Source organism: Pseudorasbora parva, chromosome 18, assembly GCF_024679245.1.
Source record: "Pseudorasbora parva isolate DD20220531a chromosome 18, ASM2467924v1, whole genome shotgun sequence".
Classification (NCBI taxonomy): domain Eukaryota; kingdom Metazoa; phylum Chordata; class Actinopteri; order Cypriniformes; family Gobionidae; genus Pseudorasbora; species Pseudorasbora parva.
The window spans coordinates 2,627,782-2,655,558 of NC_090189.1; the positions used below are offsets into that span (position 1 = coordinate 2,627,782).

Sequence of the window (27,777 nt, forward strand, 5' to 3'; positions counted from 1 at the left end):
AGTAATACATTTTTTAAATATTTTGAATATTTATAAATTTATATATTTATAAATTTATAAATTATAAATATTATATATATATATATATATATATATATATATATATATATATATATATATATATATACTTTTTTTTTTTTTTTTGCATGTATTTGCCCGTTTGCATTCCTGAATTTCTAAAGCATTATTCATTTAACGTATTGCTTATTGTCATATATATAATTACTTCTCAAGCACACAAGAAAATACGCTTAATGAATAATGTTTTAGTAATTTAGGAATGTAAACGGGTGAGGGGTAAAAAAGTTGAGAACATTGCGTGGATCGAGAAAACATTCTGCAAGGTTTTCTTCAATATATTTACTTTTATGCTCATTTCTAGACACTATAAAGTATCTTTGCATCTGCCTGAAAACTAATTCTAAGGTAAGTTTTATGCAGGGCTAAACAACCCTTTATAAAACACAAAAAATGATTCAATAGATGTGGGAGCTGAATACAGTACGCAAACAAGACGAGGACAACACCCAGATAAAATGAATGTTGGAAATCATCTTAGCTTCATTAACACTCAAAACTGAAAACTGAAGATCCCACTGGTTACAAAGGCATCAATATGGGACACGTTGTGCACCGCCTCATAAGTTAAACCCTATTTCTTTATTACCTTGTAATGTCACTTCACAAAACGAGAAAAAAAGATCAGCCTGAATGAACCCCATCCCTCCCCCAAAACACTCTCATTGGATCTACGCAAATCTCGTAGGTGACCGATTTTGATCTCAAAAAGAGAAATCTCGAGGTGACCTACGAGGTTTGCATAAATCCAATGAGAAAGTGTTTCTGAGAAGGTGATTACTTATATTATTTATTATTTATATTTATTCTTACCACCCAAATACTGTAAATGCTCATAATCTATGTCTTCTGACTAAACGTAACCGTGACCTTATACTGTTCATATTTTTCTTCATATTTTTCTTCATATTTTTTATTACCGTGTTGTATTGTATTGTTTATGTGCACTGGAAGCTTCAGCACCAAAACAAATTCCTTGTGTGTGAAAGCACACTTGGCAATAAAGCTCTTTCTGATTCTGATTCTGATTTCATTACAAATTAATATTCAGCTCCCATACTTCCTGAATATGTTTTCTGTTTAATAAAGAGTTTGCATCTGTGGTAGATACTTATATTACTTAAATTAATCTTATACTATTTGATAAAATATGTAATAATTATTATTATATATATATTTTAGACATGCTTTAATGCACCTTTGCGACAGGCAGACACATCCAGCACGCCGTCGTCCAGGCATTTATTGGGAGTGACGCAGAATCCCTCGTTTTCCGGGTTGTTTTTCCCGCTGGCCAGCGCGGCGCGGGGCGGTGTAAACCGGTACGCAGGGATGCCCTTCACCTCCACCTCCTTCTCAAAGCGCATGTGGATGGACCTGCAGAAGCGACGACAGAACAGCCATCAAATAACATCAAGCTTTACAATGAGCAGAACATTTACAACAGGTTCAGACTGACCAGAGGAGGACAAACTACACAACTTCATTACTTGAGTAAACTGGTGAAATATTACTCCGTTACAAGAGAAAGTTGTAAAAACAGATTTTTGCTGAAGTAAAAGTACAGAAATATTTGATTTCAATAGTACTTAAGTATCAAAAGCAAATTAAATGTTTTATGTCGCCGCATTATTGTATTATTGTTGTATAAATGCACATTATGATGGTTTAAGCCAGTCAGTGACGCTCCATCTGACATACTCCCATATGACTAACTTAAACTCATTTACATACTTGTAATTCAAGTTTACTATGTCATGTGAACACATTTATCAATTAAATTTGCCTTTAAAACTTTTAAACAGCAAGCATATTTTTAGAAATAAAATGCAATTGGACAAACTAAAAATATTGAATTGAGAGACGGAATTCATCCAATGAATCCAAGTGCCCACAGCCTACACACACACACACACACACACACACACACACACACACACATGTTGGTCTATGTGGTTTACAGGGACTCTCCATAGGCGTAATGGTTTTTATACTGTACAAACCGTATTTTCTATCCCCTTACACTGCCCCTAAACCTACCCATCACACACACACACACACACACACACACATACACACACACACACACACACACACACACACACACCCCTAAACCTACCCATCACAGGAAACATTCAGCATTTTTACTTTCTCAAAAAAACATAATTTAGTGTTTTTAAGGCCATTTGAATTATGAGGACATTTGATGTCCTCATAAACCACATAAACAGGCTCACACACACACACACACACACACACACACACTCACACTCACACTCACACACACACACACACACACACACACACACACACACACACACACACACACACACACACACACACACACATCTGCATAATGCTAACCACAAAATGACAGAAACTCCTGTAAATGTCCAACATAACTGAACATTAAACACTAACATAAACTAATAACATCTTTCCCTTTTCTGTAAAACACATAAAATATCACTTTAATCAATAAATCTTCTCTCCTAGCGCAGACCCTTGCAAAGCATGCTGGGAACTACAGATCCACTGCCCAGTTAGTTATGGCAGCACAAATATTTCATGTAGTTTTAACACGAATTTATTAATTTTAGATTGCGTAAATCCAATACGTTTTATTATTAGTTTTAAATATATTAGGCTGATTGAACAAACATATCTAACTTCGACACAATTTAATTAAGTAAACATCATTTAAATGTGTCTTATCTATCTGAATCTTTTTTTTTTTTTGAGTGCATAAAGCCGCCTTTACTCTGATTTGATTGGTTTTCTCAAATATTTTGACATTGACATGGCTGAATTACTTTTGCGTGTCTAGTAAGGACTTCTTGTTTTAAGAATTTGTAGATGTTTGGGCAAAACACAAGACAAAAATACTGAGTAAGAAAAGCATCTTTTGGCAGTGCGAGTTGCGCTGCTAAAATTTGCGTATACACTGTAAAAAAAGTGTTTTTTGTTGGTTTAACTTAGAAAAGTGAGTAACCTGGTTGCCTTAAAATTTTGAGTTTATTGAAATTAAAAATTTGAGTTGATACAATGAAGGAAATTTATTTAATAAATAGAAACTCAAAATATTATTGTATCTGAACCATATAAAAAATGAAAAGAAGTGATAAATCATGAAAATAGCACAATTTGGCTGCGTCATCACAAATAAACACACACAATTACCCAATATGCTTACAAAATCTTTTAATAATAATTTAATAAAGGTTGTTGAATCTCAAAAAATGTTCATTGTATTAACTCAAAATTTTATTTTCAATGAACTCAAAATTAAGGAAACCAGGTAACTTTAAAAAAATATATTTTTTTACAGTTGTGTGAACATAAAGCCCGCCTTTACTCTGATTTGATTGGATTTTGACATTGACCTGGCTGAAGCCTCTCTAAACAGGGCCTAGTGCCGCCCATGCCTGAAGAGACCCCAGGAGGATCAAGTGTTCCTTTTTTAGGAAGCGTTTGGAAACATTATGTGCTAATGGGCGTTTGTTTCAGGGGAAATTAGTTTTCCAGACGGGCCGGCTGATTAAACGATGTACAAAGGTTACACACGCCGTTCAGACGGACGCTTTTCTCTTACAAATCCAGGTGAGGAGTCAGTGGGAAAGGACAAGGACAGCTGTCCCCTCCAGCACAATAACCGCAGCTCATGAGCAACTAGGGCAAGAGCCTTGAAAACATGCCAGAGGAGCCGTACACGCAAAACTGTGCGGCCAGTCACGCCAAGACGGATAAATTCTTTCCGCACCGAACAAAGATGGGCGGTTTAGGTCAGAGATCCCACTGGAAATAGACGGAGGGGTCAGCAGGACTCCAGGTGAAAGGTCAAGGGTGAGCAGAGACACATTACATGGAGGATTAAAATAAGAGCGTGCGTCACTCGTCATATATCACCAGCTGAGAGGAAACTCAATCGCATTACATGACAAAAACAGGGCAAATGAGTCTAGAAATATTCCAGAAATACACCATAAATAATAATAATAATAATAATAATAATAATTAATGTTTCTTGTAGAAATATTCCATAAATAATACTAATAAGAAGAATTCACTTCATATTTCTCTTGTAGATATAAATAATAATAATAATAATAATAATAATAATAATAATAATAATAATAATATTATTAATATTTTACTTAATATCTTTCTTGTAAATATACTTCAATTATTTTATTTTTTTGTTATTTAAAAAAATATTTGAGGAACAAGGAGAAAAATTGATATATTTTTTAAAAAGTGAAATTAAAAACTGCATTATTAAATAATGCAAATTAATTTGAAAAAACAAATGTTACTATAAATAACAAATTAATGATAAATTATATATTCATTAATTGATTTTAAAGTTAAAAGTAAAAATATTTAAAGTAAAATGTTGAATAAATAAATAACAAAAAAATTAATAAACGGTTATATAAAACAATATATAATAAATAAATACATTATATAAAGTTATATTATTAAGTATATACATTTTATGAAGTTATTAAAAGTAGATTTTTAAAATCTAAAGGTGGAAATGGAATGGAAACTCATTAATTAAAATTAAATAACATTTAAATATTGAAAAAAATAAATTAATAATATTAATATATTTAATTATAAAAAATGTTAAATAAATAAATTATTATGCATTATATAAAAATATATTATTACAAATATAAATTAAATATAGAATAAATAAAAAATAGATTCAGTAAAATTATATATAATGTATAAATGTTAAATAAATAAATAAATAATGCATTATTTACATTATTAAATCTATATGTTTTATGATATGTATTAAAAAAATTAAAGGAACAGGTTATAAAATATTTTAAAAAACAAACATACAAAGAGGAAATAAAAAATGCATTATTTTATAAATGTTAAATAAATAATATATTATATAAATGAGAATTCATTATATAAAGTTATATTACTAAGCCTGTACATTTTATGAAATTACTTTTTTTTTAAGTTATAGAAAAATTAAAACATTACTTTATTAGTTAAAGTAACAAAAAGAAGTGTAGATGTGAAGTATCCAGCCGTGAGCGCTAGAGCGATCCGCTCTCTTGAGTAAAACTGCAGTCATGTTGTAAAATCCCAGCAGGCCGTGTGTGTGTGTGTGTGTGTGTTTCTGTAATATTGCAGTGATATTGCAGGGAATGGGAGTAAAGTTTTATTCCCACATTGCTTCAGTTTTCATCTGTCATTAGTGGAGGAGAGGTCGAGAGAAATTATAATGATGTTCAGTCTCATCTGCAGCTGTCCGTCAGTTCATCACTCCTGAATGATTATAGTTATTCTAGATAATAAAGTCAAACATCTACGGAAGAGGATTAGGGCCAAGCAATAATACACACAGAAAAATAGGGTGTCCAAATTGTACCTTTAGGGGTACAACAGTCTCTGGGGCAGTACCCTTAAAAGGACATCTTTGTACCATTTTTACCACAAAAGGTTCATAGTAGTACCTTAAGGAACGCATTTGTACTCAAAGGTACTAATATGCACCTTTAAGGAGTAAAAAAAAGGTACAAAGTTGTCCTTTTAAGGGTACTGCCCCAGAGACAAACTGTTCCCCTAAAGGTAAAATTTGGACACCCTATTTTTCTGTGTAAATAAATCTCGAGATTAAAGTCCTTATAATGCGAGATTAAACGCGTTACATTTCAAGAGAAAAAGTCGAAGTAAAATCTTGAGAATAAACTCATTAAATATCGAGAATAAAGTCATTGTGTTTCGAGGAAAAAAGTGGAAATAACATTGGATCAGTGTTCATTGCGTAGCTACTGACAGAGGACATGGCAGAGTTGGATCTAGTCAAGCTATATTTCAGACTTTCTTCCAGTAACAAAGAAATAATGTCAACTTTATCTAATTATGACATTATAACTATAATCAGTATTCGAACTTTAAAGAGAGTTTGCAAGCGGCTAGGTCTTTTTAGTATAAAAAATTCAGTCCAATTTGCGAGATGTACTCACTTTTGGACGACAACCAGTGGACAAATGCAAGCTTATCGCTGGCCCCACCATCCCTGATTGGTTGGTTTGTTGTGCTTCTTCCATAAAGGTTAACACTTTAGACTAATGGTCTGTTATTAATAGATAATGCAGGACTAATGCGTAGCACTACTATAGCTTGACTAAATGATCTCACTCTGCCATGTCCTCTATCAGTAGCTACTCAATGAACACTGATCGTTATTCTCAAGATTTCATTTAGACTTTTTTTCTCGAAACACAATGACTTTATTCTCGATATTTGATGTGTTTATTCTCGAGATTGTATCTCTACTTTTTTCTCGACATTTTACGAGTTAAATCTCGCATTATAATGCCTTTAATCTCAAGATCTTTTTTTTTGGCTTGGCCCTATTCCTCTTCCGTAAACATCACACATGATAAGCTCCAATGAGCGGATGCTGTGTAATGCAGTCATGAAGACGGAGCAGCTGCAGGGAAACATCAGCATCCACAACACAACAGTAGTAGGAAGTTCTCATGAAACGGCCTGAACAGATGAACTTTCCACCGCATTACGACATGAGGAGGAGGAGGAGGAGGAGGAGGTCCGGATGGCGTGAGATTTACTGAGACCTCCACCCTCGAAGAACGGCATGTATGAGATGTGCTGCCAACACACGGCGTACAGAACAGCAGGTACCGCACCGCACCTCCCTCACACACACACACACACACACAAACACACACACACACACACACACACTCACAAGGTGGTCTGTGTGGTTTTTACAGGGACTCTCCATAGGCGTAATGGTTTTTATACTGTACAAACCGTATTTTCTATCCCCTTAAACTGCCCCTAAACCTACCCTTTACACACACACACACACACACACACACACACACACACACACACACACACATGTTGGTCTGTGTGGTTTACAGGGACTCTCCATAGGTGTAATGGTTTTTATACTGTACAAACCGTATTTTCTATCCCCTTAAACTGCCCCTAAACCTACCCTTTACACACACACACACACACACACACACACACACACACACACACACACACACACACACACACACACAGCCCCTAAACCTACCCATCACAGGAAACATTCTGCAAACCCCTTTATCTAAACCTCTCAACTTAACCGTCGGACTCACACATCCGCCATGTTTGTAGTTTTTTAACGCTTTTTATCCGTGTTTGTAGTCCTAACCGAATCCTCGTTCAACTGGCAGTGGATTGAGGGCAATATCAGTTAGAGTGTGCATCGATCCGCACATCGAATTTTGACTGGAAATAGTAAACCATCTGGATATCTTTGGATTACTCTTTTTTTAGCATACTATGATTTGGGACATACTAATTCTGTTTTCGAATTTAATTCAGAAAGTTTTACATTTTGATATTTTTCTTAAACGAACGCAAAGATTTGCTTCCAAAAACAAACCAACCGTCTCCATTGACTTTCTATTGCGGGATGCGCCTCCTTGTCACTTAAGCACCTCCTTCTGACTTATAAAAAAAAATCGAACAATGTCTAAAAGCTGATATGTGACGAGGTGAAAAGAAAACAAGCTAAAAACACAGAACCAAAAACCCAGAAGTGTTTATAAGCTGCTGACCCAAAAAATGAGCGTTTAAAGACACACAAGTGGATACAGGCAATAGAGACAGAGCGCGAGATGCTATATCACACTGAGAACTACGCCCCCTGGAGGAGAAAGTCATCAGAGACAGGAAATATAATATACAAAACTGACATTTGGATATTTGACAACATGTTTACTGCACACGGAGACACACTGAGGGTCAGGATCCCAAAACTGACCCATTCTTCTACTGAAGCTTCACGTCTTATTGCCTGTGTCCACTTTTATCTCCTTAAACGCTCGTTTTTTGGGGGTCGACAGCTTATAAAAACATAGTTCTGTGTTTTTTAGCTTGTTTGCTGCACACCTTGTCACTTATCATCTGTTAGACATGGTTCTGCTTTTTTTAATAAGTCTGAAATGAGGCGCCTCACGCAATACAAAGTCAATGGAGAGCGCTGGATTGTTTTCCCGCCGGTGTGGGCGTGGCCTAAATACGCTCTGTCTCTATGGTGGAGTGGAACGCAGCACATGAGTGTGTGTGTGTGTGTGTAGATGTGAGTGATCATGTGACCTGCAGAGGTCAGGGGTAAAGACGTTGAGCCGCTCGTCTTTGCTCAGGAACAGGTGGAAGCCGCTGCCGTCCGAGCCGTTGATCATGTTACTCTGGTTGCTTTTCCAGAAGGACAACATCCTAAAACACGGAGCACATGACATCAACCGTCTCTCCATCTCTCTGCTTTATTAAATATAATAATTCAGCACCACCGGGCCTTTACTTCTGTCCCTTCCAGGTGTAAACGCGGCCGAAGTCCAGGTAGTTCTGCTCTCCGGTGTGATACACAAACTCCCCGTCATCACTGCCGTTTTTCTGACGACACAACAGACAACCCATATGTCACAAAAACAAACGTGTGTGTGTGTGTGTGCTGGTAGTCCCTACGTTAAGGGGACAAAAATATTTCCACAAAGATGGCAATATCCGAAATCCTTGTCCTTGTGGGGACATTTTAGGTCCCCATGATGAAAACATCTTATAAATCACACAGGAGGAGTTTTTTTGAGAAAGTAAAAATGCAGAATGTTTCCTGTGATGGGTAGGTTTAGTGTGTGTGTGTGTGTGTGTGATGGGTTTAGGGGCAGTGTGTGTGTGTGTGTGTGTGTGTGTGTGTGTGTGTGTGTGTGTGTGTGTGTGTGTGTGTGTGTGTGTGTGTGTGTGTGTGTGTGTGTGTGTGTGTGAGTGATACTCACGTTCAGCATGAGGCCGAAGTATTCATCAGTGTCGGGCTTGATGGTGCGCAGGCGGCTGAGCAGCGGGTCCTTGAAGCCCCACAGCAGCTCGTCCACGGTGTGTGTCATGAACATGGTGGTGCCGATGGAGCCCATATACATGGAGATGCCGGACGAGACCCAGAATCCGGCGCCTTTGATCCGGTTCATCACGGCCTGTTTGAGGAAACCAGAGCGTGAGATCCAGAACAACAAACCACAGGTGGCTTTAACTGCAAAAAACGCTTTTCTTACTTAGCATTTCTGTCGTGTTTCTAGTCCAAATATCTAACAATTCTTACATTAGAAACATTTACTAGAGAGTTTTTGCTTAAAATAAGATAAATAATCTGCCAATGGGGTGAGAAAAATATGGAGCACATGACATGCAAGAAAAAAGGTAAATAGTGCGCATGATTTGCTATTTCCTTCCCTCGATTTATAAATCATGTGCCCGATTTAGGCTACTAGTTTTTCGCTGCATGTCATGTGCGGGGCTCCATAGACAAATAATCTTGTTTTCTGTGTGAATTAAGATTATTTTTCTCACCCCATTGGTAGATTATTTATCTTATTTTAAGCAAAAACTCTCTTCATTTTGAGTTATTTTCCCCAAAACAAGACAATTACTTTTGCTTGTCTAGTAAATACTTCTTATTTTAAGAATTTTTAGATGTTTGGACTAGAAACAAGACAAAAATACTGAGTAAGAAGCGCGTTGTTAGCGGTGTACGTCGTGTGCTTTAACTGCGTCCTCACCACCGCCGGTATATTCACGGTCGTCACCATATCCTCACTCGGGTCTCCGACGGACTTCTCACGCACAAAGACGAAAATCTTCTTGGTATACGCAGAGACCTTGGTCCCGTTCTCCACAAACGTCACGTTGTGTTTGGGCCGGTACTCTCTGGAACGGGTTAGAAACACCAGTGAGTTCAGCATCAAACTATCGAACCCTCTGGTCCTCTACGCGGTCAAAAGTGACCGAAGCCTTAAAAAAATGAAACTTTTCACCCCCAGTAAAACCAATGTCATTTATTTTAATTCAATAATATTTTTTGATTATTATTTAGAATTTTGAGGGTATTTTATGATACTATGCAATATCTATAAAGATGTTATTAGGTATTTTTCCATATTGAAAATAATAATAATAAGAAAAACAAAAAATTATTAATACTATTATTATTATTAATTAAATATTAATATTTTGTATTATAATTTTTCAATTAAAACAGTATTTCATGTTAAAATAGAGACTAGGCATTCACAAATCAACTATGTTGAGGGTAGATTAGTGCCATCTGGTGGGTGTAAGAGAAGAATAACGGATGTAATGCCCTGTTATGACCACTAGATTCATATATAACTCAATATAAAGTGGCTTATAATTATCTAGTGTTTTTAGACATAAATACATATTTTTATACTCAGACATTTTCAAAGACTACTTTTAGTCAAAGTTTAGTTTAATTGTTTTATGTTGATTTGAAGTGTCAGTTTTAACATATATTTCACTACAGTCAAACCTGAGCAGAGAGGAGAACATTTTGAACATATAACATCAAATTTAATAAAAATGTAACAAAAATGAACAGGTATGTTTTATCACAGCTTATACACACGGCTCTGTGAAATACTTGATTCTGATTGGTCAATTGCGCATTCCAGCGGTGTGTTATTCCCAGTACTACTTCTGTGCTTAACGCTGGCGCCATCTTGTGGCTTAAACAGCCGTGGGTTACAATGGAAGACTTCAAGGCGGGTTTCCTTTATAACGTTTTTAATATGGATATTTTTCTCACACAAACGCATCGATTGGAATCAGAAGGCTCTATTAACCCATCGGAGTCGTGTGGAGCACGTTATTTGACGGACAGCTGCATTTAATGGACTTCAGAAACAGCTCCAACTACTGCTGGGATTAACGTTAGCCTGGACTTTTTAAATATAACTCTGATTGTATTTGTCTGACAGAAGAATGTCATAAACACCTATAATGACTTGAGGGTGAGTAAATCATAGGCTTGGTTTCATTTTTGGGTGAACTAACTCTTTCAGCATTCATTCTCAACATTTAGCAGCAATAGATAAAGGCTTAAAGCAGTCTGGAACTGTTTTTCTTCGCGGAAGCTTTGCGTAAGAGCTAATGAAATATTTAATCTCAAGACAATATTTTGTGTCTAATTTATTTGAGACTAGTAGCCGTGTAATAAGCGGGATAATGTCCACCCAGCCGGTTGTTATCTCAGAATAAACCCCTTCAGAGTGGCGCTCCGCTTCGCCTCGGGGTCCTGATCACTCTGGAGGGGTTTATTCTGCGATAACAACCGGCTGGTGGACATTATAGATCTGCTTTTAACCTCTTATTTGAGATTTTTGACTCAATTTTACCAAACTGAAACAGCCTCACCAGTTCAGTTGTATGTGTATAATATCGTGGTTTGAGTGTGTGTGTGTCTCTCTGAGTGTGTTTACATGTGTGTGTGTGTGTGTTTGAGTGTTTGTGTCTGTTTTGAACTCTCGATGTTTTAGACTAGTGTAACCTCTTCCTTGCTGTTTTTTTTTACTGCATTGTGGCTGAATTATTGATTTTGTTTCACACATTTGCAAAAATGCGCTCTGTATATATATTTTTTTTATTTTTTTATTTATTTTTGTGCGTATTTACCATTAATTTCCTATAAGTCAGTCATTTTTGGTTCCGAAGGAGACGAGTGTGACTATTTTTTTAGGACCCTTTAAAAGACCTTCACTTAACTGCCCTTCATTGGTCCTTAGTGGACACTTTTGTCCACGGGGGTCTGAGGTGTGACCTCAAAAAATGTTTTTAAATAAATGTTATATCAATATCTTCAATAATATAAAAACTATCCATTGATGCAGTTTTTTTTTTTTTTTAATTTATTTACCACTAAAAGTACCATTTTTATGTAAAACATATCTATTTTATATATTTATTTTTATAAATTTATTAGTAACTTAATTTTAGTGAAACAAACAATTCCAGTATGTTCAGAGAGCCAAACCCTAAAAATGTGATGACTTTGGTGACATCTGGTGACCTATGTTGGTATAAAATTAATAATTTTCAGTAGCCACTAGATGGCAATAATAGTACCCAATGGCTGCAATAAGCATAGCTGCATGAAGGCTGAACTCTATAAACCAATGTTTTAATGAATTTAACCTCTTAAATTTTACATTTTATCACAAGTTAAAATTGTAAATTAAAAAAATAATAATATTTTTTTTGTTGTTTTAGACTATAAAAATATGCCAAAACATGCTTAGAAAAATCTAACCATGCAATAAGAAAATGACAAAGTAGGAGATCGTGTGTGTGTGTGTGTGTGTGTGTGTGTGCATGCATGTGTGAGTGTTTGCCACATTCAGAATGTTGTACAGACTCACACCTTCACTTCTGTGTATGTATGATCATCATTGTGTTGGATTTTTTTTTTTTTTTGGACAAATAAAAATGAAAAAGCTCTGAAATCTATTAAATTCCCATTGATTCCTATGGGTGGACATTTTTGTCCACGAAGGCCCAATTAAGGAGTTTTTTTTTTTCAACCACTTAACATTGTAAAATCAAGTCAATGTATTTTTTTTATGTTCAGGTGGCAAACTTAGAAAAAGTAGCCAAGTCTTGTACCACTCAGATTAAGGGAAGTATTTTTAAAAATAAATAAAAAAATGCTTTTGGACAGTTTTGTCTCTAAGATCCGTAGTGTTAAAGGATTAGTTCACTTTTAAATAAACTTTTGCTGATAATTTCCTCACCCCCATTTCATCCCAGATGTCTTTCTTTCTTTAGTCGAAAATAAATGTTTCTCCATATAATGGACTTCAATGGGCCTCAAACGGTGCAGTTTCAGTCCAGCTTCAGAGGGCTTTAAACACCAGATGGTGAATAAGGGTCTTATCTAGCCAAACCATCGTCATTTAAACAAAAAAAATCAAAGAGTTTAAGTTTTATAAGCACAATTGCTGGCCTTGCTCTGTTCTGTGATGCACGTTCGTGACGACACTTAATACACAATCACGCTGAAAAGGTCACGCTTGACGTAGGCGGAAGTACCAAGTCAGTGTTTACAAGTGTTCGTAAAAATGTTTTAAACGATAAACTGACACAAAGACATTTGAATATGTGTGTATGGTCCTCCTTACACACACTTGTAAACACTGACTCGGTTCTTCCGCCGACCTCAAGCGGGACTTTTTCAACGTAACGAACGCACATCACAGAAAAGAACAAGCCTAGCATTTGTGCTTATAAAATGTACAAATGTTTATTTTCGTTTAAATGACGATCATTTGGCTAGATAAGACCCTTATTCATCGTCTGGTGTGGTTTAAAGCCTTTTAAAGCTGCACTGAAAATGAACAAGGTCCTGAATTTGGCCCTTGAGCCGTTTGAGGCCCATTGAGGCCATTATATGGAGAAAAATCCTGGAGTGCTTTCATCAAAAACCTGCATTTCTTTTCGACTGCAGAAAGAAAGACATGAACATCTTAGATGACATGAGGGTGAGGAAATCCTCAGCAAAGGTTTATTTAAAAGTGAACTAAACCTTTAACAGAACTGAAACCTCTCCATGATTATTGTGTGTGTTCACATAGCTAATGTGACAAAAGTCACCAAGTGTCATCCCATTCTGATGAAGCAAAAATAAAATAACATTTCAAAACGTAGAATGTTTTGGTCATTTTTTCAGACCAGAGGGTTAAACAAACAGCTGCATAATGCAAACGATGATCGCAGGAAACATGACCTATAAGTACAGGATGTGCAGTAAAAGTGAATTATTGATGATTCATCCTCTATGGCTCAACATCAGATCAGATCGATTCCTGCTCAAGGGTTTTCTGTTTGCTCTGAATTACCCAAATTCAGGAGCAGAGGTCGGTGTGTGTTCTCTCTGCTGGTTCAGTTAACAGACACAGACTTTGATATTTGTTTAAGGTGTGTGTGTGTGTGTGTGTGTGTGTGTGTGTGTGTGTGTGTGTGTGTGTGTGTGTGTGTGTGTGTGTGTGTGTGTGTGAATCCGCTCACAGAAGTAAACATGGGTGTTTGTTACCAGTAATATAACAATTTAGTTTTTTACATATACACACACAACTTAATATATATCCGGGTCTGGCAATGTATATACACATGTGTGTGTGTGTGTGTGTGTGTGTGTGTGTGCGTGTGTGTGTGTATATATATATATATATTTTTATATATATATATATATATATATATATATATATATATATATATATATATGATAAATTAATATTTTTATTAATTTTAATATTAATTAATATTATATTATACTATATTTAATCTTTTAATATTTATTTATGCAAATATATATATAATTAATATATATAATTTACACACTGTAAAAAAAAGTCTGTAAAAACAGCACAATGTACTGTATAAAAATGAAGGAATTTTCCCATATAGTTTTTTTTACAGGTGTTTTATTACCATAATAAATATTTTACATATTTATATAAAATATAAATTGATATAAGTATGTAAAATTACAACATTTTTGATATTATTTTGATAATATTACACATATTATTTTATGAATATCGATGTGTTTTCTGGGACACGTTCTGCTGTTGCTCAGTCTGCTGACTCATGACTGCGCTGTAAAGTCCATCTGATGACACAGCATCTGTGAGCCTCGTCAGCATCAGACATGAGTCAGCGAATCAAACCTCTCCATCCCATCCACAAATCCTCCTACAGAGAGCTTCAGATCATCCGGGTCTGGCTACACACTCTCCACCATGCTTCACACTCGTCTCACAATGTTGTGTATTGTTGTGTACACCGTTTTATTCCAGTGTATAAACGCTATATGTGACCCTGGACCACAAAACCAAAAAGTCATAATAAGGGTCCTTTTTCATAGAGATTTAGATCATATCTCTTTCATATAGATTATAGATCATCTGAAAGCTGAATATTTGGCAGTAGGGATGCCACAAATCTCAATATAATATTGAACCGTTCGGTACGGCATTCACGGTTCAATACACGCTTGTGAACTGCGTTTTTTTTTCCGGTTTTGCATTTAATTCATTATTTCCATATCTCTCGGTGTGAAATATTTCTCTCTGTTTATGTCGGCTCTGTTTGAGTGTGCCTGTGATTTTACGCTGATATGAGCAAATATCCAATCATATGCACTAAAGTTAGGCGGTGTTTAGCCGCGCTTGAAATGTTGGAGTCAGCGAGTTATACTCACGGGACACTATAGTTATTCACAATCACCAAAGGTCATTATTCGCTGCGTTTTAAAGCCTTGCCGGTTAAACATTAAATGTTTCTCGCGCACTAAAGCCTGTCAAACACACGTGATTACTGGACTAAGTGTCTTACTGCGCTAATACTGTCAAACACACACAAGGTTAATTTAATCACAGTCGGTTATGTCTAAAGTGAAAGTAAAATCGTGTGTGTCTGTATATGAGAGATTATAGTGAACACTTGGCCTTAAAGGGACAGTTCACCTCTAAAATGATGTTAATAAAACAACAAAAGACAAAAAGAAAACCATTCACTGCTCTTGGATAAATAAATAAAAACTTTAATACAGTAGCTTTTAATCAATGTATATTGAAGACTATGTAGTTTTAATTTTAGCCTTCGATTTCATCCTTAAATGCTGCTCTACATCTCTGAGCTAAATCTTTATATATATTCATTTTATATTATACAATACAATAGGAATGTGTACAAGGTTTTTTTAAAGTAAAGTTTTAAGTTTAAGTAAGGGTTTTTCAAGTGTTTTAGGGTGCTTTCACATCTCTAGTTCGGTCCATTTGGTCCGAACCAAGGGCAAACAATTATACATTGTTGCATTTTTCAGCCTCTTTGGTTCCTTTTCACACCACACTGATTGCTTTGGTCCGAACCAGTTGAAACGAACCAAAACGCACGCACGTGACAACATCCACATCACTCATTGGTCATGGCGTATTTCCTAAACTGCTTTTCGATTGGTCAGAATTTACGTGTGGGAAAATTCCAGCAGAAGAGGCAAAGCCAGCAAACTATAATAACACTATGGAGAGACGACTGCGGGCTGGTTTAGTCCCTGGCCATAATCTACTGCACTGTGTGTGTTTACCACAGTATGCAAATACATTTCTATAATGAAGCGCGGATGCGGCGTGAAAACAACGCTCTAATGCACTGCAGACGGCATCGCTCGTCACTTCAAGAGGAGCCGTGCATTAATTATTAACTCTTGACTTGCTCATCTTCCCGAAAATATTGCCAATGATCTATCAGGTAATAATATCATGCACACAATGTCAGCGCAGCTAACTACAGCAGCTGGTTCAGTCCAAAAATGATCAGTACTTTTGCAGTTGGTTCTGTTCGAGGTCGGATCACGTTCTCACCACAAACAAACCGCTCCAGAGTTAGTTTGAAAGCGTACCGAGATCAGCTCTTCAAGGAGGTCTCGGTGCACTCGTTTGGTCTGCTTTTGGTGCGCACCTGAGTGCGATTGCTGCTTTCAGACCTGACCAAACGAACCGCACCCAAGAGGGAAACGAACTCTAGTACAATTCAACCGAACTAAATGAGCCAGGTGTGAAAGCACCCTTCAGTAAAATAAAGAAAGAGTATTGCAATAAAAACATTTTCTCCTTAACCTTTTTCTGTTCCTGTCGGCTAAGAATAGAATAGCAAAAAAAATGAACCGGACCGAAAACCGCTGTTAAAAACCGAGGTGTGTGTTGAACCGCGGACGAAGTGTATTGTTGCATCCCTAATTACAACTAGGGTGCAAAAAATTCTAAACATTGAGAAAATCTTCTTTAAAGTTGTCCAAAGAAGTCCAAAGCCATGCATATTACTACTAATAATACATTTCTAATATATATCAAATAGCACATTAACTAAATATCTTCATGGGAAATTATCTTAATATCCTAATGATTTTTGTCATAAAAGAACAATTGATCATTTTGACCCATACAATGTATTGTTAATAGATAAACCCGTGAGACGCACGACAGCTGAAGTGCTCCAGGGCCACATACACTGTAAAAAAATGTGTTGGTTTAACTTAAAAAAAGTAAGTAACCTGGTTGCCTTAAAATTTTGAGTTTATTGAAATTAAAAATTTGAGTTGATACAATGAAGGAAATTTGTTTAATAAATAGAAACTCAAAATACTATTGTGTCTGAGCCACATAAAAAATGTGATAAATCATGAAAATAGCATTATTTGGCTGCGTCATCACAAATAAAACACACACAATTACCCAATATGCTTACAAAATCTTTTAATAATATTTTAATAAAGGTTGTCGAATCTCAAAAAATGTTCATTGTATTAACTCAAAATTTTAATTTCAATGAACTCAAAATGTTAAGGCAACCAGGTAACTTTTTTTCTAAATATTTTTTTACAGTGTATAAAGGATGAAACACACTTGACTTGACTTGAGTTTTAGATGCATGATGGGATTGATGCTGAAGGCACCAGATTAAAGAGAGTGCTGTGATATTAATGTCAGATAGCAGCTGTTTTACGACTCAGAGTTTGTGCTGAGATCTGCACCGATCTGACTCCAATCTCTGACCGTCAGCACTGAGCAAGAAGCCAAATCCAGCGGCTCTTATCTCATTCTGCCTCTGAGTCACTGCGCTAGCTTTATTTTGTATTGCTGCATTTCTGAACGTGTCTGACCACAATTGAACACATTGCAAGTGTTGTAAGTGTTAAATGTAAGCGTTTCTTACATAGCGTTGATCCATGGGCATTAAAGGGTTAGTTCAGCCACAAATGTAAACTCTGTCATTAATTCCTCCTGTGGTTGGACAGCCGTCAGACCTCCGTTCATCTTCACACACAGATGAAGATATTAGTGTTGAAATCCGATGGCTCAGAAAGGCCTTCATTGACACCAATGTCATTTCCTCTCTCAAGACCCATAAAGGCACTAAAGACGTCGTTACAAAGCCCATCTCACTACAGCGGCTCTACAATCATTTATGAAGAGAGGAGAAGAGTTTGTGCGCTAAAAAACTAAATAACGACTTATATAGTGATGGGCTGATTTCAAAACAAAGCTTCGAACCGTTATGAGTCAGTGAATCGATTTATGATTTGGTGATCCGAAATCCTGAATGGATCCATGTTCTCATTCTGTTTACACCAAATTCTGACTCTACCGTCTGAATGTCTCAACAGAAATCGAGACTCATCAGACCAGGCAACATTTGTCCAGTCTTGAACTGTCCAATTTTGGTGAGCTTGTGCAAATTGTCGCCTCTTTTTCCTATTTGTAGTGGAGATGAGTGGTACCCGGTGGGGTCTTCTGCTGTTGTAGCCCATCCGCCTCAAGGTTGTGTGTGTTGTGGCTTCACAAATGCTTTGCTGCATACCTCGGTTGTAACGAGTGGTTATTTCAGTCAAAGTTGCTCTTCTATCAGCTTGAATCAGTCGGCCCATTCTCCTCTGACCTCTAGCATCAACAAGGCATTTTCTCCCACAGGACTGCTGCATACTGGATGCTCTTCCCTTTTCACACCATTCTTTGCAAACCCTAGAAATGGTTGTGTGTGAAAATCCCAGTAACTGAGCAGATTGTGAAATACTCAGACCGGCCCGTCTGGCACCAACCACCATGCCACGCTCAAAACTGCTTAAATCATCTTTCTTTCCCATTCTGACATTCAGTTTGGAGTTCAGGAGATCGTCTTGACCAGGACCACACCCCTAAATGCATTGAAGCAACTGCCATGTGATTGGTTGATTAGATAATTGCATTAATGAGAAATTGAACTGGTGTTTTTCTAATAATCCTTTAGGTGAGTGTATACAGTAATTTCTTATTCAAACTAAATCTCATCATCCAGCATCTCCTCCCTTCTTATTCCCTCCTCATTCTTTTAACCAAATATGTATTTTAGGTATACAGATCAATGCAGTAGAGAACTGTTTGTTTTGTGTTTTTCCAAAATGTATGTCCTGCAGTCCTCAAAATACACTACATACAGTCAAAGACAAGCCACTAATATATTAGAACGTATTATTGCTTCCATGGCGACGCGTCATGCTTCTCATCTGACACAATCAAAGACTGTAAAACAATATGGCTGTAGTGTCCGTGACGTCACCCATAGGCTTCCAATGAGCCGTTCTGAAGGGTAAAGTAGGGTCGAGCTGGCCGTCACCATCTTGGCAGCGCATCACTCCCAGATAACAGAAAATGGGCAAAGAGGCGGGACTTGGGCGGAGCTTAGGTGACGTGATGACTAACAGACAGCAGACAAATGGCTATCCACCTTAATTATGCAGAACTTTAAGGCTTTATATAATGTAAACGAATGAGTTATAAAAAAAAATCATTCCCCTCACAGTTGTCATGAAGAGCAAAATTAGCCGTATAGACCAAAAGCACAATTTGTACCAGGCTGTAAACATGTTTTTATAAAGTTGGCCATTTTAACATGGAGCTCAATGGGATTCATCCTAGTGGCCATTTGAGGAATTGCAGCTTAAGTCACTTCCGTATTGGCTTCAACAGAAACTGGGGGAGGTTGCCGCTTGGGTAAATTATATAGCTACTATATATTATAATCTTTTTGAACAAGCGCACCTTTATTTTTTGCGTAGTTACGCCTATGTTCAAGCAAGCCAGATATGTGCATATTCTGCACAATATGCTGCATTTAATATATCATAATGAAGCACGAGTTGAGTATTTAGGGTTAGCACAGATTTGCTTTAAACCAACTTCCTCAGCAAAGTGAGCAAACATAACAAGCAACCCACCAGACTGGCTAATGATTTAACAGAGTTACTTCAATCCCTGATTATAACCTATAACATAACATTCTGGACCAATGAGGTCTGAGTGTGGGCGGAGCTTCCTAGTGCAATGCCAAACAACCAACAATGTGAGGAAGAACAATCCCCTGCCACTCATGTTGACTTGTTTTCATTATTTGTGTGTGATGTACCTGTATGTGTACGGCCCCATCTCTGCGAGACGAGGTTTGGCTTCTCCCTTCAGGAAGGCCTCAGGATTGGTGACGTTAAAGAAGAAGAACTGCATGAAGACCGGAGGCGGCGGATTCTTCCATGTGCCAAACACTTTACTGCCTTCAGTCAGCGTGATCTCCTGAACACACAAACACATTTCGAGACTCAATAGGGATGTTTTACAGCGAGTCCGTTCATGTTTAGTACGATGAATAAAAAATCACTGAAAACATCAACTAGCTAGTCACGACTGTTTCCTGAAAACGTATTGTCGTAAATTTGTCGTTCAACCATGTTTCAAAACACGGGTTGGATGTATGACAGAGTATTTCTGTGCCAAATACACTCCTTCAGGATTCCTTCAAGCCTCAGAAAGGGGTTTTCCGAGTATTTATGGGACATCATAAAGGGCGGAACTCCTTATATGGGCATTTCTCCCAGATAAGCATACACACACACACACACACACACAAGCTTGGTTCGGGTTACAGGAGCCGTTGGCGACGCTGGCATTGTGTGTTTAGAAACGAGATCAACAGTGTCAACAAAGAAGTGTGTGTGTGTGTGTGAGGGAAAGATCACATTGTTCAGCTTCCCAAATAACCCAGAGTTAAGAGAACAGTGGATGCAGTTTGTGTTTCCAGAGTTCTGCAAGTGTGTGTGTTTGTTACCGGTCATAAGTAGAAACCGCAGGCGGAACGTGAAACTGCATCAAATGTGTGTGTTTTCTTGGCAATCTGTGTGGTGTGTGAGTGCATATAATGAGAACAACACCAACGTATAGATAATGCAGAGTTATCCAGGGATAATGCGATGATGTATGTGTGTGGGTGTGTGAGTGAGTGAGTAAATGAGTGAGTGAATGAGTGTGTGAGTGAGTGTGTGAGTGAGTAAGTGTGTGAGTAAATGAGTGAGTGAGTGAGTAAATGAGTGAGTGAGTGAGTGAGTAAATGAGTGAGTGAGTGTGTGAGTAAATGAGTGAGTGAGTGAGTAAATGAGTGTGTGAGTGAGTAAATGAGTGAGTGAGTGAGTGAGTAAATGAGTGTGTGAGTGAGTGAGTAAATGAGTGTGTGAGTGAGTGAGTAAATGAGTGAGTGAGTGTGTGAGTGAGTGAGTGAGTAAATGAGTGAGTGAGTGTGTGAGTGAGTAAATGAGTGAGTGTGTGAGTGAGTGTGTGAGTGAATAAATGAGTGAGTGAGTGTGTGAGTAAATGAGTGAGTGAGTGTGTGAGTGAGTAAATGAGTGAGTGAGTGAGTGAGTGAGTAAATGAGTGTGTGAGTGAGTGAGTAAATGAGTGTGTGAGTGAGTGAGTAAATGAGTGAGTAAATGAGTGTGTGAGTGAGTGAGTAAATGAGTGAGTGAGTGAGTGAGTGAGTAAATGAGTGAGTGAGTAAATGAGTGTGTGAGTGAGTGAGTAAATGAGTGAGTGAGTAAATGAGTGTGTGAGTGAGTGAGTGAGTAAATGAGTGAGTGTGTGAGTGAGTTTGTGAGTGAGTGAGTAAATGAGTGAGTGTGTGAGTGAGTTTGTGAGTGTGTGAGTGAGTAAATGAGTGAGTGTGTTTGTGAGTGTGTGAGTGAGTAAATGAGTGAGTGTGTGAGTGAGTTTGTGAGTGTGTGAGTGAGTAAATGAGTGAGTGTGTGAGTGAGTGTGAGTGAGTCAGTGAGTGTGTGAGTGAGTGTGTGAGTGAGTGTGTGAGTGAATGAGTCAGTGAGTAAATGAGTGAGTGAGTGAACGAGTGTGTGAGCGAGTGAGTGTGTGAGTGAGTCAGTGAGTGAGTGTGAGAGTGAGTGAGTGTTTTTGTGACACATCAGGACACAAATGTGTATAATGACGTGTGTGTGTGTGTGTGTGTGTGTGTGTGTGTGTGTGTGAGTGAGTGAGTGAGCAAGTGTGTGTGTGTGAGTGAGTGAGTGAGCAAGTGTGTGTGTGTGTGTCTTCAGCTCCGCCCACTGCACGCCTCCACGGACTCGGCTGTTTTCTGAAAGAATCAGTTCAGTCTATCTTGTCTTTTATAAATATGATGAACTAAAGACTCTTGTGAGAAGGATCAACACTATTATGTAGTGTTTACAGATTATGGACACATTCTCATTTTGCTTCCAGATTTAATCATAGACTAGTTCTTACATACTAGAGCTCGTTCACACACATGCTCAACGTCGCTTTCAGTTTCCCGACAGACTAAAAGATGTACATAACATTTGTTTATATTCAAAATGAAAATATATATTGCACTGCATGTCAGCTTGCTTATTTTGCTGAAGATACGTATTTATTAAATCCGCATGTCATGCAAATAATAAACTCTGCTTGTAACCGCAGGGCGAGAGCTGTCGTTCTCACCACACTTTAGTGCGGATGTTTGAACTTTAGTTTTGGGAAACATTGCTGATAACAGCAGAACTAGCCATGCTTTCGGGAAACTCACATCTACTCCTCAAACGTAAAGCAGATAAAATACCAAAAACATCTCAAGCTTTATCATACGCTATGTTTTATGTACTCTGTGGTAAAATATACAACATTAGATAACAGCAAAACATGTATTCTTTTATGTTATTATTTTTAATGTTATACCATGACGTGTTTTGTTGTTAAATACCAAGTTTTGTAGTGTTTTATATTTTTATAACCTAAAAAACAACATATTTTGCTTTGTAGAACAACAAAATATAAAATATAAAAAACACTACATACAACATTACATGTTATTCTGTTTTATGTAAAATGTTGTCATATAAAACAAAATATCCAACAGCAAAACATGTTATCTTTTGTTATTTTCTGAATAATTGTTTTTGACATATTGTGTTTTATAAAATATGTCAAATTGTATGCTATTGAAAAATATGCTATTGTTTTATGACATTTATAACATAATAGCACATAATTTATAAAACAAAAAACAATAACAGTGTCACAATTCATCAGTGTGAGTGCCCGTGATCACCACCAGAGGGCACTCCACCACGGACTGTCACTCCATCACAAACTACATTACCCATAATCCTTTCCCCGGACTCATTAGCACTCACTGTTTACACCTGTGTCTCATCACCTCATTACCTCTGCCTATATAGCCTGGTTTTCTCTGTCATTCATTGCGAAGTCTTGTTTAGTGTCACAACTGCATTTCTGAGCGTTTCCCTGTTTTCATGTATCTTGGTCTTTGATTTCTTGGCTTCTCCGTGGATTACCCTTTTGCCTGTTCCTTCTGTTTTGTTTGCCTTTTCGGACTGATTTCCTGTTATGACCTTTTGCCTGTTCTATTGACTACGACTTTGGATTACCCTTCAATAAATACTGTGTTTGGATCTTCAACCCTTCTGTCTCAGAGCAGTTCGTTACAAATAGCAACAAATAACATCATTGGTTATTATGCTATACTCTATCTAAAATATATGTTGTAAAATATAAAGCATTACAAAACAGCAAAACATGTTCTCTTTTGATAAGTTAGTTTGTTTTATAAAATCAAAGACACCATACCATGTCATGTTTTGCTATGTTTTATATTTTGCTGTTATGGTTTTTGTTATAAAACAACATAAAAGAAAGCAAAATGTTGTGTTATGTACAAAAACAAAAACAGCAGAATATAAAATATAAAAAACATTACACACAACACTACAGCATGTTATGATGTTTTATGTAATGTTGTATGATGTTAAATGTCAAATATACAAATGATTTAACATCAAAACATGTTATCTTTTGTTATTTTCTGAAATAAAAAATTACGTTTTGTTGTTATATGATATATTTATAAACATAAAAACAACAATATAAAAACATAATAGTACATAATTTATAAAACATAAACGGCAACACATAAAATGGTAAGTTTAATGTTATGCTATACTCTATGTGAAACATATGTTGTAAAATTTTAAAAACATGTTATCATTTGTTATATGTCATGTTTTATGTAATTTAAAAAAAAAATCATAAACATGGCATGTTTTGTTGTCACATGTAATGCCCTGCTATGGTTTATGATATAGCACAGAAAACATAACATGATATGGTATCTTGTGCTATTTTATGCAACTTAACAGCAAATATAAGACACGAACACACATAAAAAACATAAGATAGCAGTGTTATCTTTTATTATGTTCCGTTTTATGTTGTTTACCCAATCAAGCGTTTTGGCTCATTTATATGATCTCATTTAAAATCAACATATACACATGTAACATAGTTTGCAAAGTATAAAATACAGGTCCTTCTAAAAAAATTAGCATATTGTGATAAAGTTCATTATTTTCCATAATGTAATGATAAAAATTTTACTTTCATATATTTTAGATTCATTGCACACCAACTGAAATATTTCAGGTCTTTTATTGTTTTAATACTGATGATTTTGGCATACAGCTCATGAAAACCCCAAATTCCTATCTCAAAAAATTAGCATATCATGAAAAGGTTCTCTAAACGAGCTATTAACCTAATCATCTGAATCAACTAATTAACTCTAAACACCTGCAAAAGATTCCTGAGGCTTTTAAAAACTCCCAGCCTGGTTCATTACTCAAAACCGCAATCATGGGTAAGACTGCCGACCTGACTGCTGTCCAGAAGGCCATCATTGACACCCTCAAGCGAGAGGGGAAGACACAGAAAGACATTTCTGAACGAATAGGCTGTTCCCAGAGTGCTGTATCAAGGCACCTCAGTGGGAAGTCTGTAGGAAGGAAAAAGTGTGGCAAAAAACGCTGCACAACGAGAAGAGGTGACCGGACCCTGAGGAAGATTGTGGAGAAGGACCGATTCCAGACCTTGGGGGACCTGTGGAAGCAGTGGACTGAGTCTGGAGGAGAAACATCCAGAGCCGCCGTGCACAGGCGTGAGCAGGAAATGGGCTACAGGTGCCGCATTCCCCAGGTCAAGACACTTTTGGGCTACAGAGAAGCAGCACTGGACTGTTGCTCAGTGGTCTAAAGTACTTTTTTCGGATGAAAGCAAATTTTGCATGTCATTGGGAAATCAAGGTGCCAGAGTCTGGAGGAAGACTGGGGAGAAGGAAATGAAGTCCAGTGTCAAGTCCCCACAGTCAGTGATGGTCTGGGGTGCCATGTCAGCTGCTGGTGTTGGTCCGCTGTGTTTTATCAAGGGCCGGGTCAATGCAGCTCGCTATCAGGAGATTTTGGAGCACTTTGTACTCAAAGCTTTATGGAGATGAAGATTTGGTTTTTCAGCACGACCTGGCACCTGCTCACAGTGCCAAAACCACTGGTAAATGGTTTACTGACCATGGTATTACTGTGCTCATTTGGCCTGCCAACTCTCCTGACCTGAACCCCATAGAGAATCTGTGGGATATTGTGAAGAGAAAGTTGAGAGACGCGAGACCCAACACTCTGGATGAGCTTAAGGCCGCTATCGAAGCATCCTGGGCCTCCAGAACACCTCAGCAGCGCCACAGGCTGATCGCCTCCACGCCACGCCGCACTGAAGCAGTCATTTCTGCTAAAGGATTCCCCACCAACTATTGAGTGCAGAACTGAACATAATTATTTGAAGGTTGACTTTTTTTGTATTAAAAACATGCTAATTTTTTGAGACAGGAATTTTGGGTTTTCATGAGCTGTGTGCCAAAATCATCAGTATTAAAACAATAAAAGACCTGAAATATTTCAGTTGGTGTGCAATGAATCTAAAATATATGAAAGTTTAATTTTTATCATTACATTATGGAAAATAATGAACTTTATCACAAAATGCACATTTTTTTAGAAGGACCTGTATAACATAAAATAACTGCAAAACCATCACACTGGAAATAGAAGGTCAAGGTGAGCAGGTTGCATTGTGGGATATGGTATTTAGGTCAGATGTCACCTGACCAAACGTGCTTACTCAAATGTAACATTTCTAAATTCCTAAAATCCTGATAAAGTTTGCCTCCCTCATCGGATTCAACAGCCACAGAACTAGCAGATATATAAAGCATGACCTAAATCCAGAATCTCCATTTACTGTTTATTATTTTGCCCTCATCGTTCACTGGCATGGTTTGTATGCCTTCTGTAAACATGCTGAACCATTAAATGCCGGACAATTCTTTGTGATTGTAAAATGCTTGAAGGAAAGCGCTCACTTTCTGCAGTTATTGTCTGTGGGTCACGGCATTCTTACAGATTTATGTTGGTTGTACATCAGATACATTAGCACAGCAGGCCTATATACATTCATCTGAATGCATTAATGAGAACGTAAGTGTGTGTGTGTGTGTGTGTGTGTGTGAGAGTGTGTGCGGGCATGTTTATGTGACATATGAGGACACAGATGTGTATAATGCCATGGGTATGACACAGGTATTACAGGAGAGGGTGAAATATGAGGACATTACCCATGGCCCCACTTTACAAAAGGCTTATAAATCACACAGGAGGAGTTTTTATGAGAAAGTAAAAATGCAGAATGTTTCCTGTGATGGGTAGGATTAGGGGCAGTGTGTGCGTGTGTGTGTGTGTGTGTGTGTGTGTGTGTGTGTGTGTGTGTGTGTGTGTGTGTGTGTGTGTGTGTGTGTGTGTGTGTGAATTAGTCACATGTCTCTATTAGTTGTGAAGCTGTGGGTTGTAGTTATGTCAAATGTCGACACATCTATGCTATAACGGTTGAGTTTTTAAGCTACTTTAGTGATGCTGAGACGATGAGTTTCTGCGTCCCTGAATGTTTCTGATGTGCGAGCTACCGTCCCACAATGCATCAGCGCATTAGTACAAAATAATGACACACTTCCAATGGTCTAAAATCGCTTCGATGTTCAAGCTGGCAAACCTTTAAATGCATTTGTGACCCTGGACCACAAAACCAAAACCAATTTATACTAGGGTGACCATATTTTGATCACAGAGAACCAGGACACTCGGCCCGGCAGTGACATACTCAAATAATACAAGAAGTTTACTCACAGATTCCTTATTAATTTCAATATATTTAAAGTATGCCCTCGCTGTATGGATAGAAAATTGTTATATTAGGGCCAGGACAGGGATTGAAAACAGGACGTTTGGTCACCCTAATTTATACACAAGCTGCATAAATAAGCTTTTGATAGGATGGGACAATATTTGGCAGAGAAATCTGGAATCTGAGGGTTCAAAAAAACTCGAAATATTGAGAAGATCTCCTTTAAAGTTGTCAAAATTAATGATTATGAATATATATATAAAGATTTGAACCGTTATGAGTCAGTGAATCGACTCATGATTCGGATCGCCAAAGTCACGTGATTTCAGCAGCTTGACACGCGATCCGAATCATGAGTCGATTCACTGACTCATAACGGTTCGAATCTTTATATATATATTCATAATCACAGATAAACACAGATTCACAGATAAACCCGTGAGATTATGACTGCTGAAGTGCTCCAGGGTCACTTATAATTGACAGACTTTCATGAGAAGGCCAAATACACACGGGAAAGGATTATAAAGGAAATAACCGACATGGAAAAATAATGTTGGTTAGAGGTTCTGAGTTTCGGTTTTGATTTCTGCTCGATTGATCAACCAGCCCTAATATGAAAGATATTTAACCATGGCTGCAATTATGAGAGTCTGTTAGCCCACCCTTTCCAGCACATTGGGTCACACACACTGGTCAGATAACCTTCTGGCCCGGCATTTAGACATCGATCCGCCAGATCGGGCCGGAGATCACAAACAGCAGAGCCAGAGTGACTCAGCACCGGCGGGTTTAGTGTGATTAAACACTTCCACTGTGTGTGTTCAGACCATAGACTGTAAAAACATATGGCTGTAGTGTCCGTGACGTCACCCATAGGACTCAGATCAGCCGTTCTTAAAGTAGGGGCGAGCTG

At 37.3% G+C, this 27,777-nt stretch overlaps 1 protein-coding gene across 2 annotated transcripts in view; it reads right to left on the reverse strand.

Annotated features, from left to right (window-relative positions):
• LOC137045828 (lysosome membrane protein 2-like) overlaps positions 1-27,777 on the reverse strand; it is a 64,992-nt gene that overhangs the window by 22,120 nt on the left and 15,095 nt on the right. For both annotated transcript variants that reach the window (XM_067422752.1, XM_067422753.1), the window contains exons 3-8: positions 19,918-20,078; positions 9,684-9,831; positions 8,907-9,101; positions 8,435-8,526; positions 8,230-8,349; positions 1,277-1,455 (exon numbers count right to left, since the gene is read on the reverse strand). In XM_067422752.1, coding sequence (XP_067278853.1) covers positions 1,277-1,455; positions 8,230-8,349; positions 8,435-8,526; positions 8,907-9,101; positions 9,684-9,831; positions 19,918-20,078 — 895 coding nt within the window. The remainder of the gene's footprint in view (positions 1-1,276; positions 1,456-8,229; positions 8,350-8,434; positions 8,527-8,906; positions 9,102-9,683; positions 9,832-19,917; positions 20,079-27,777) is intronic.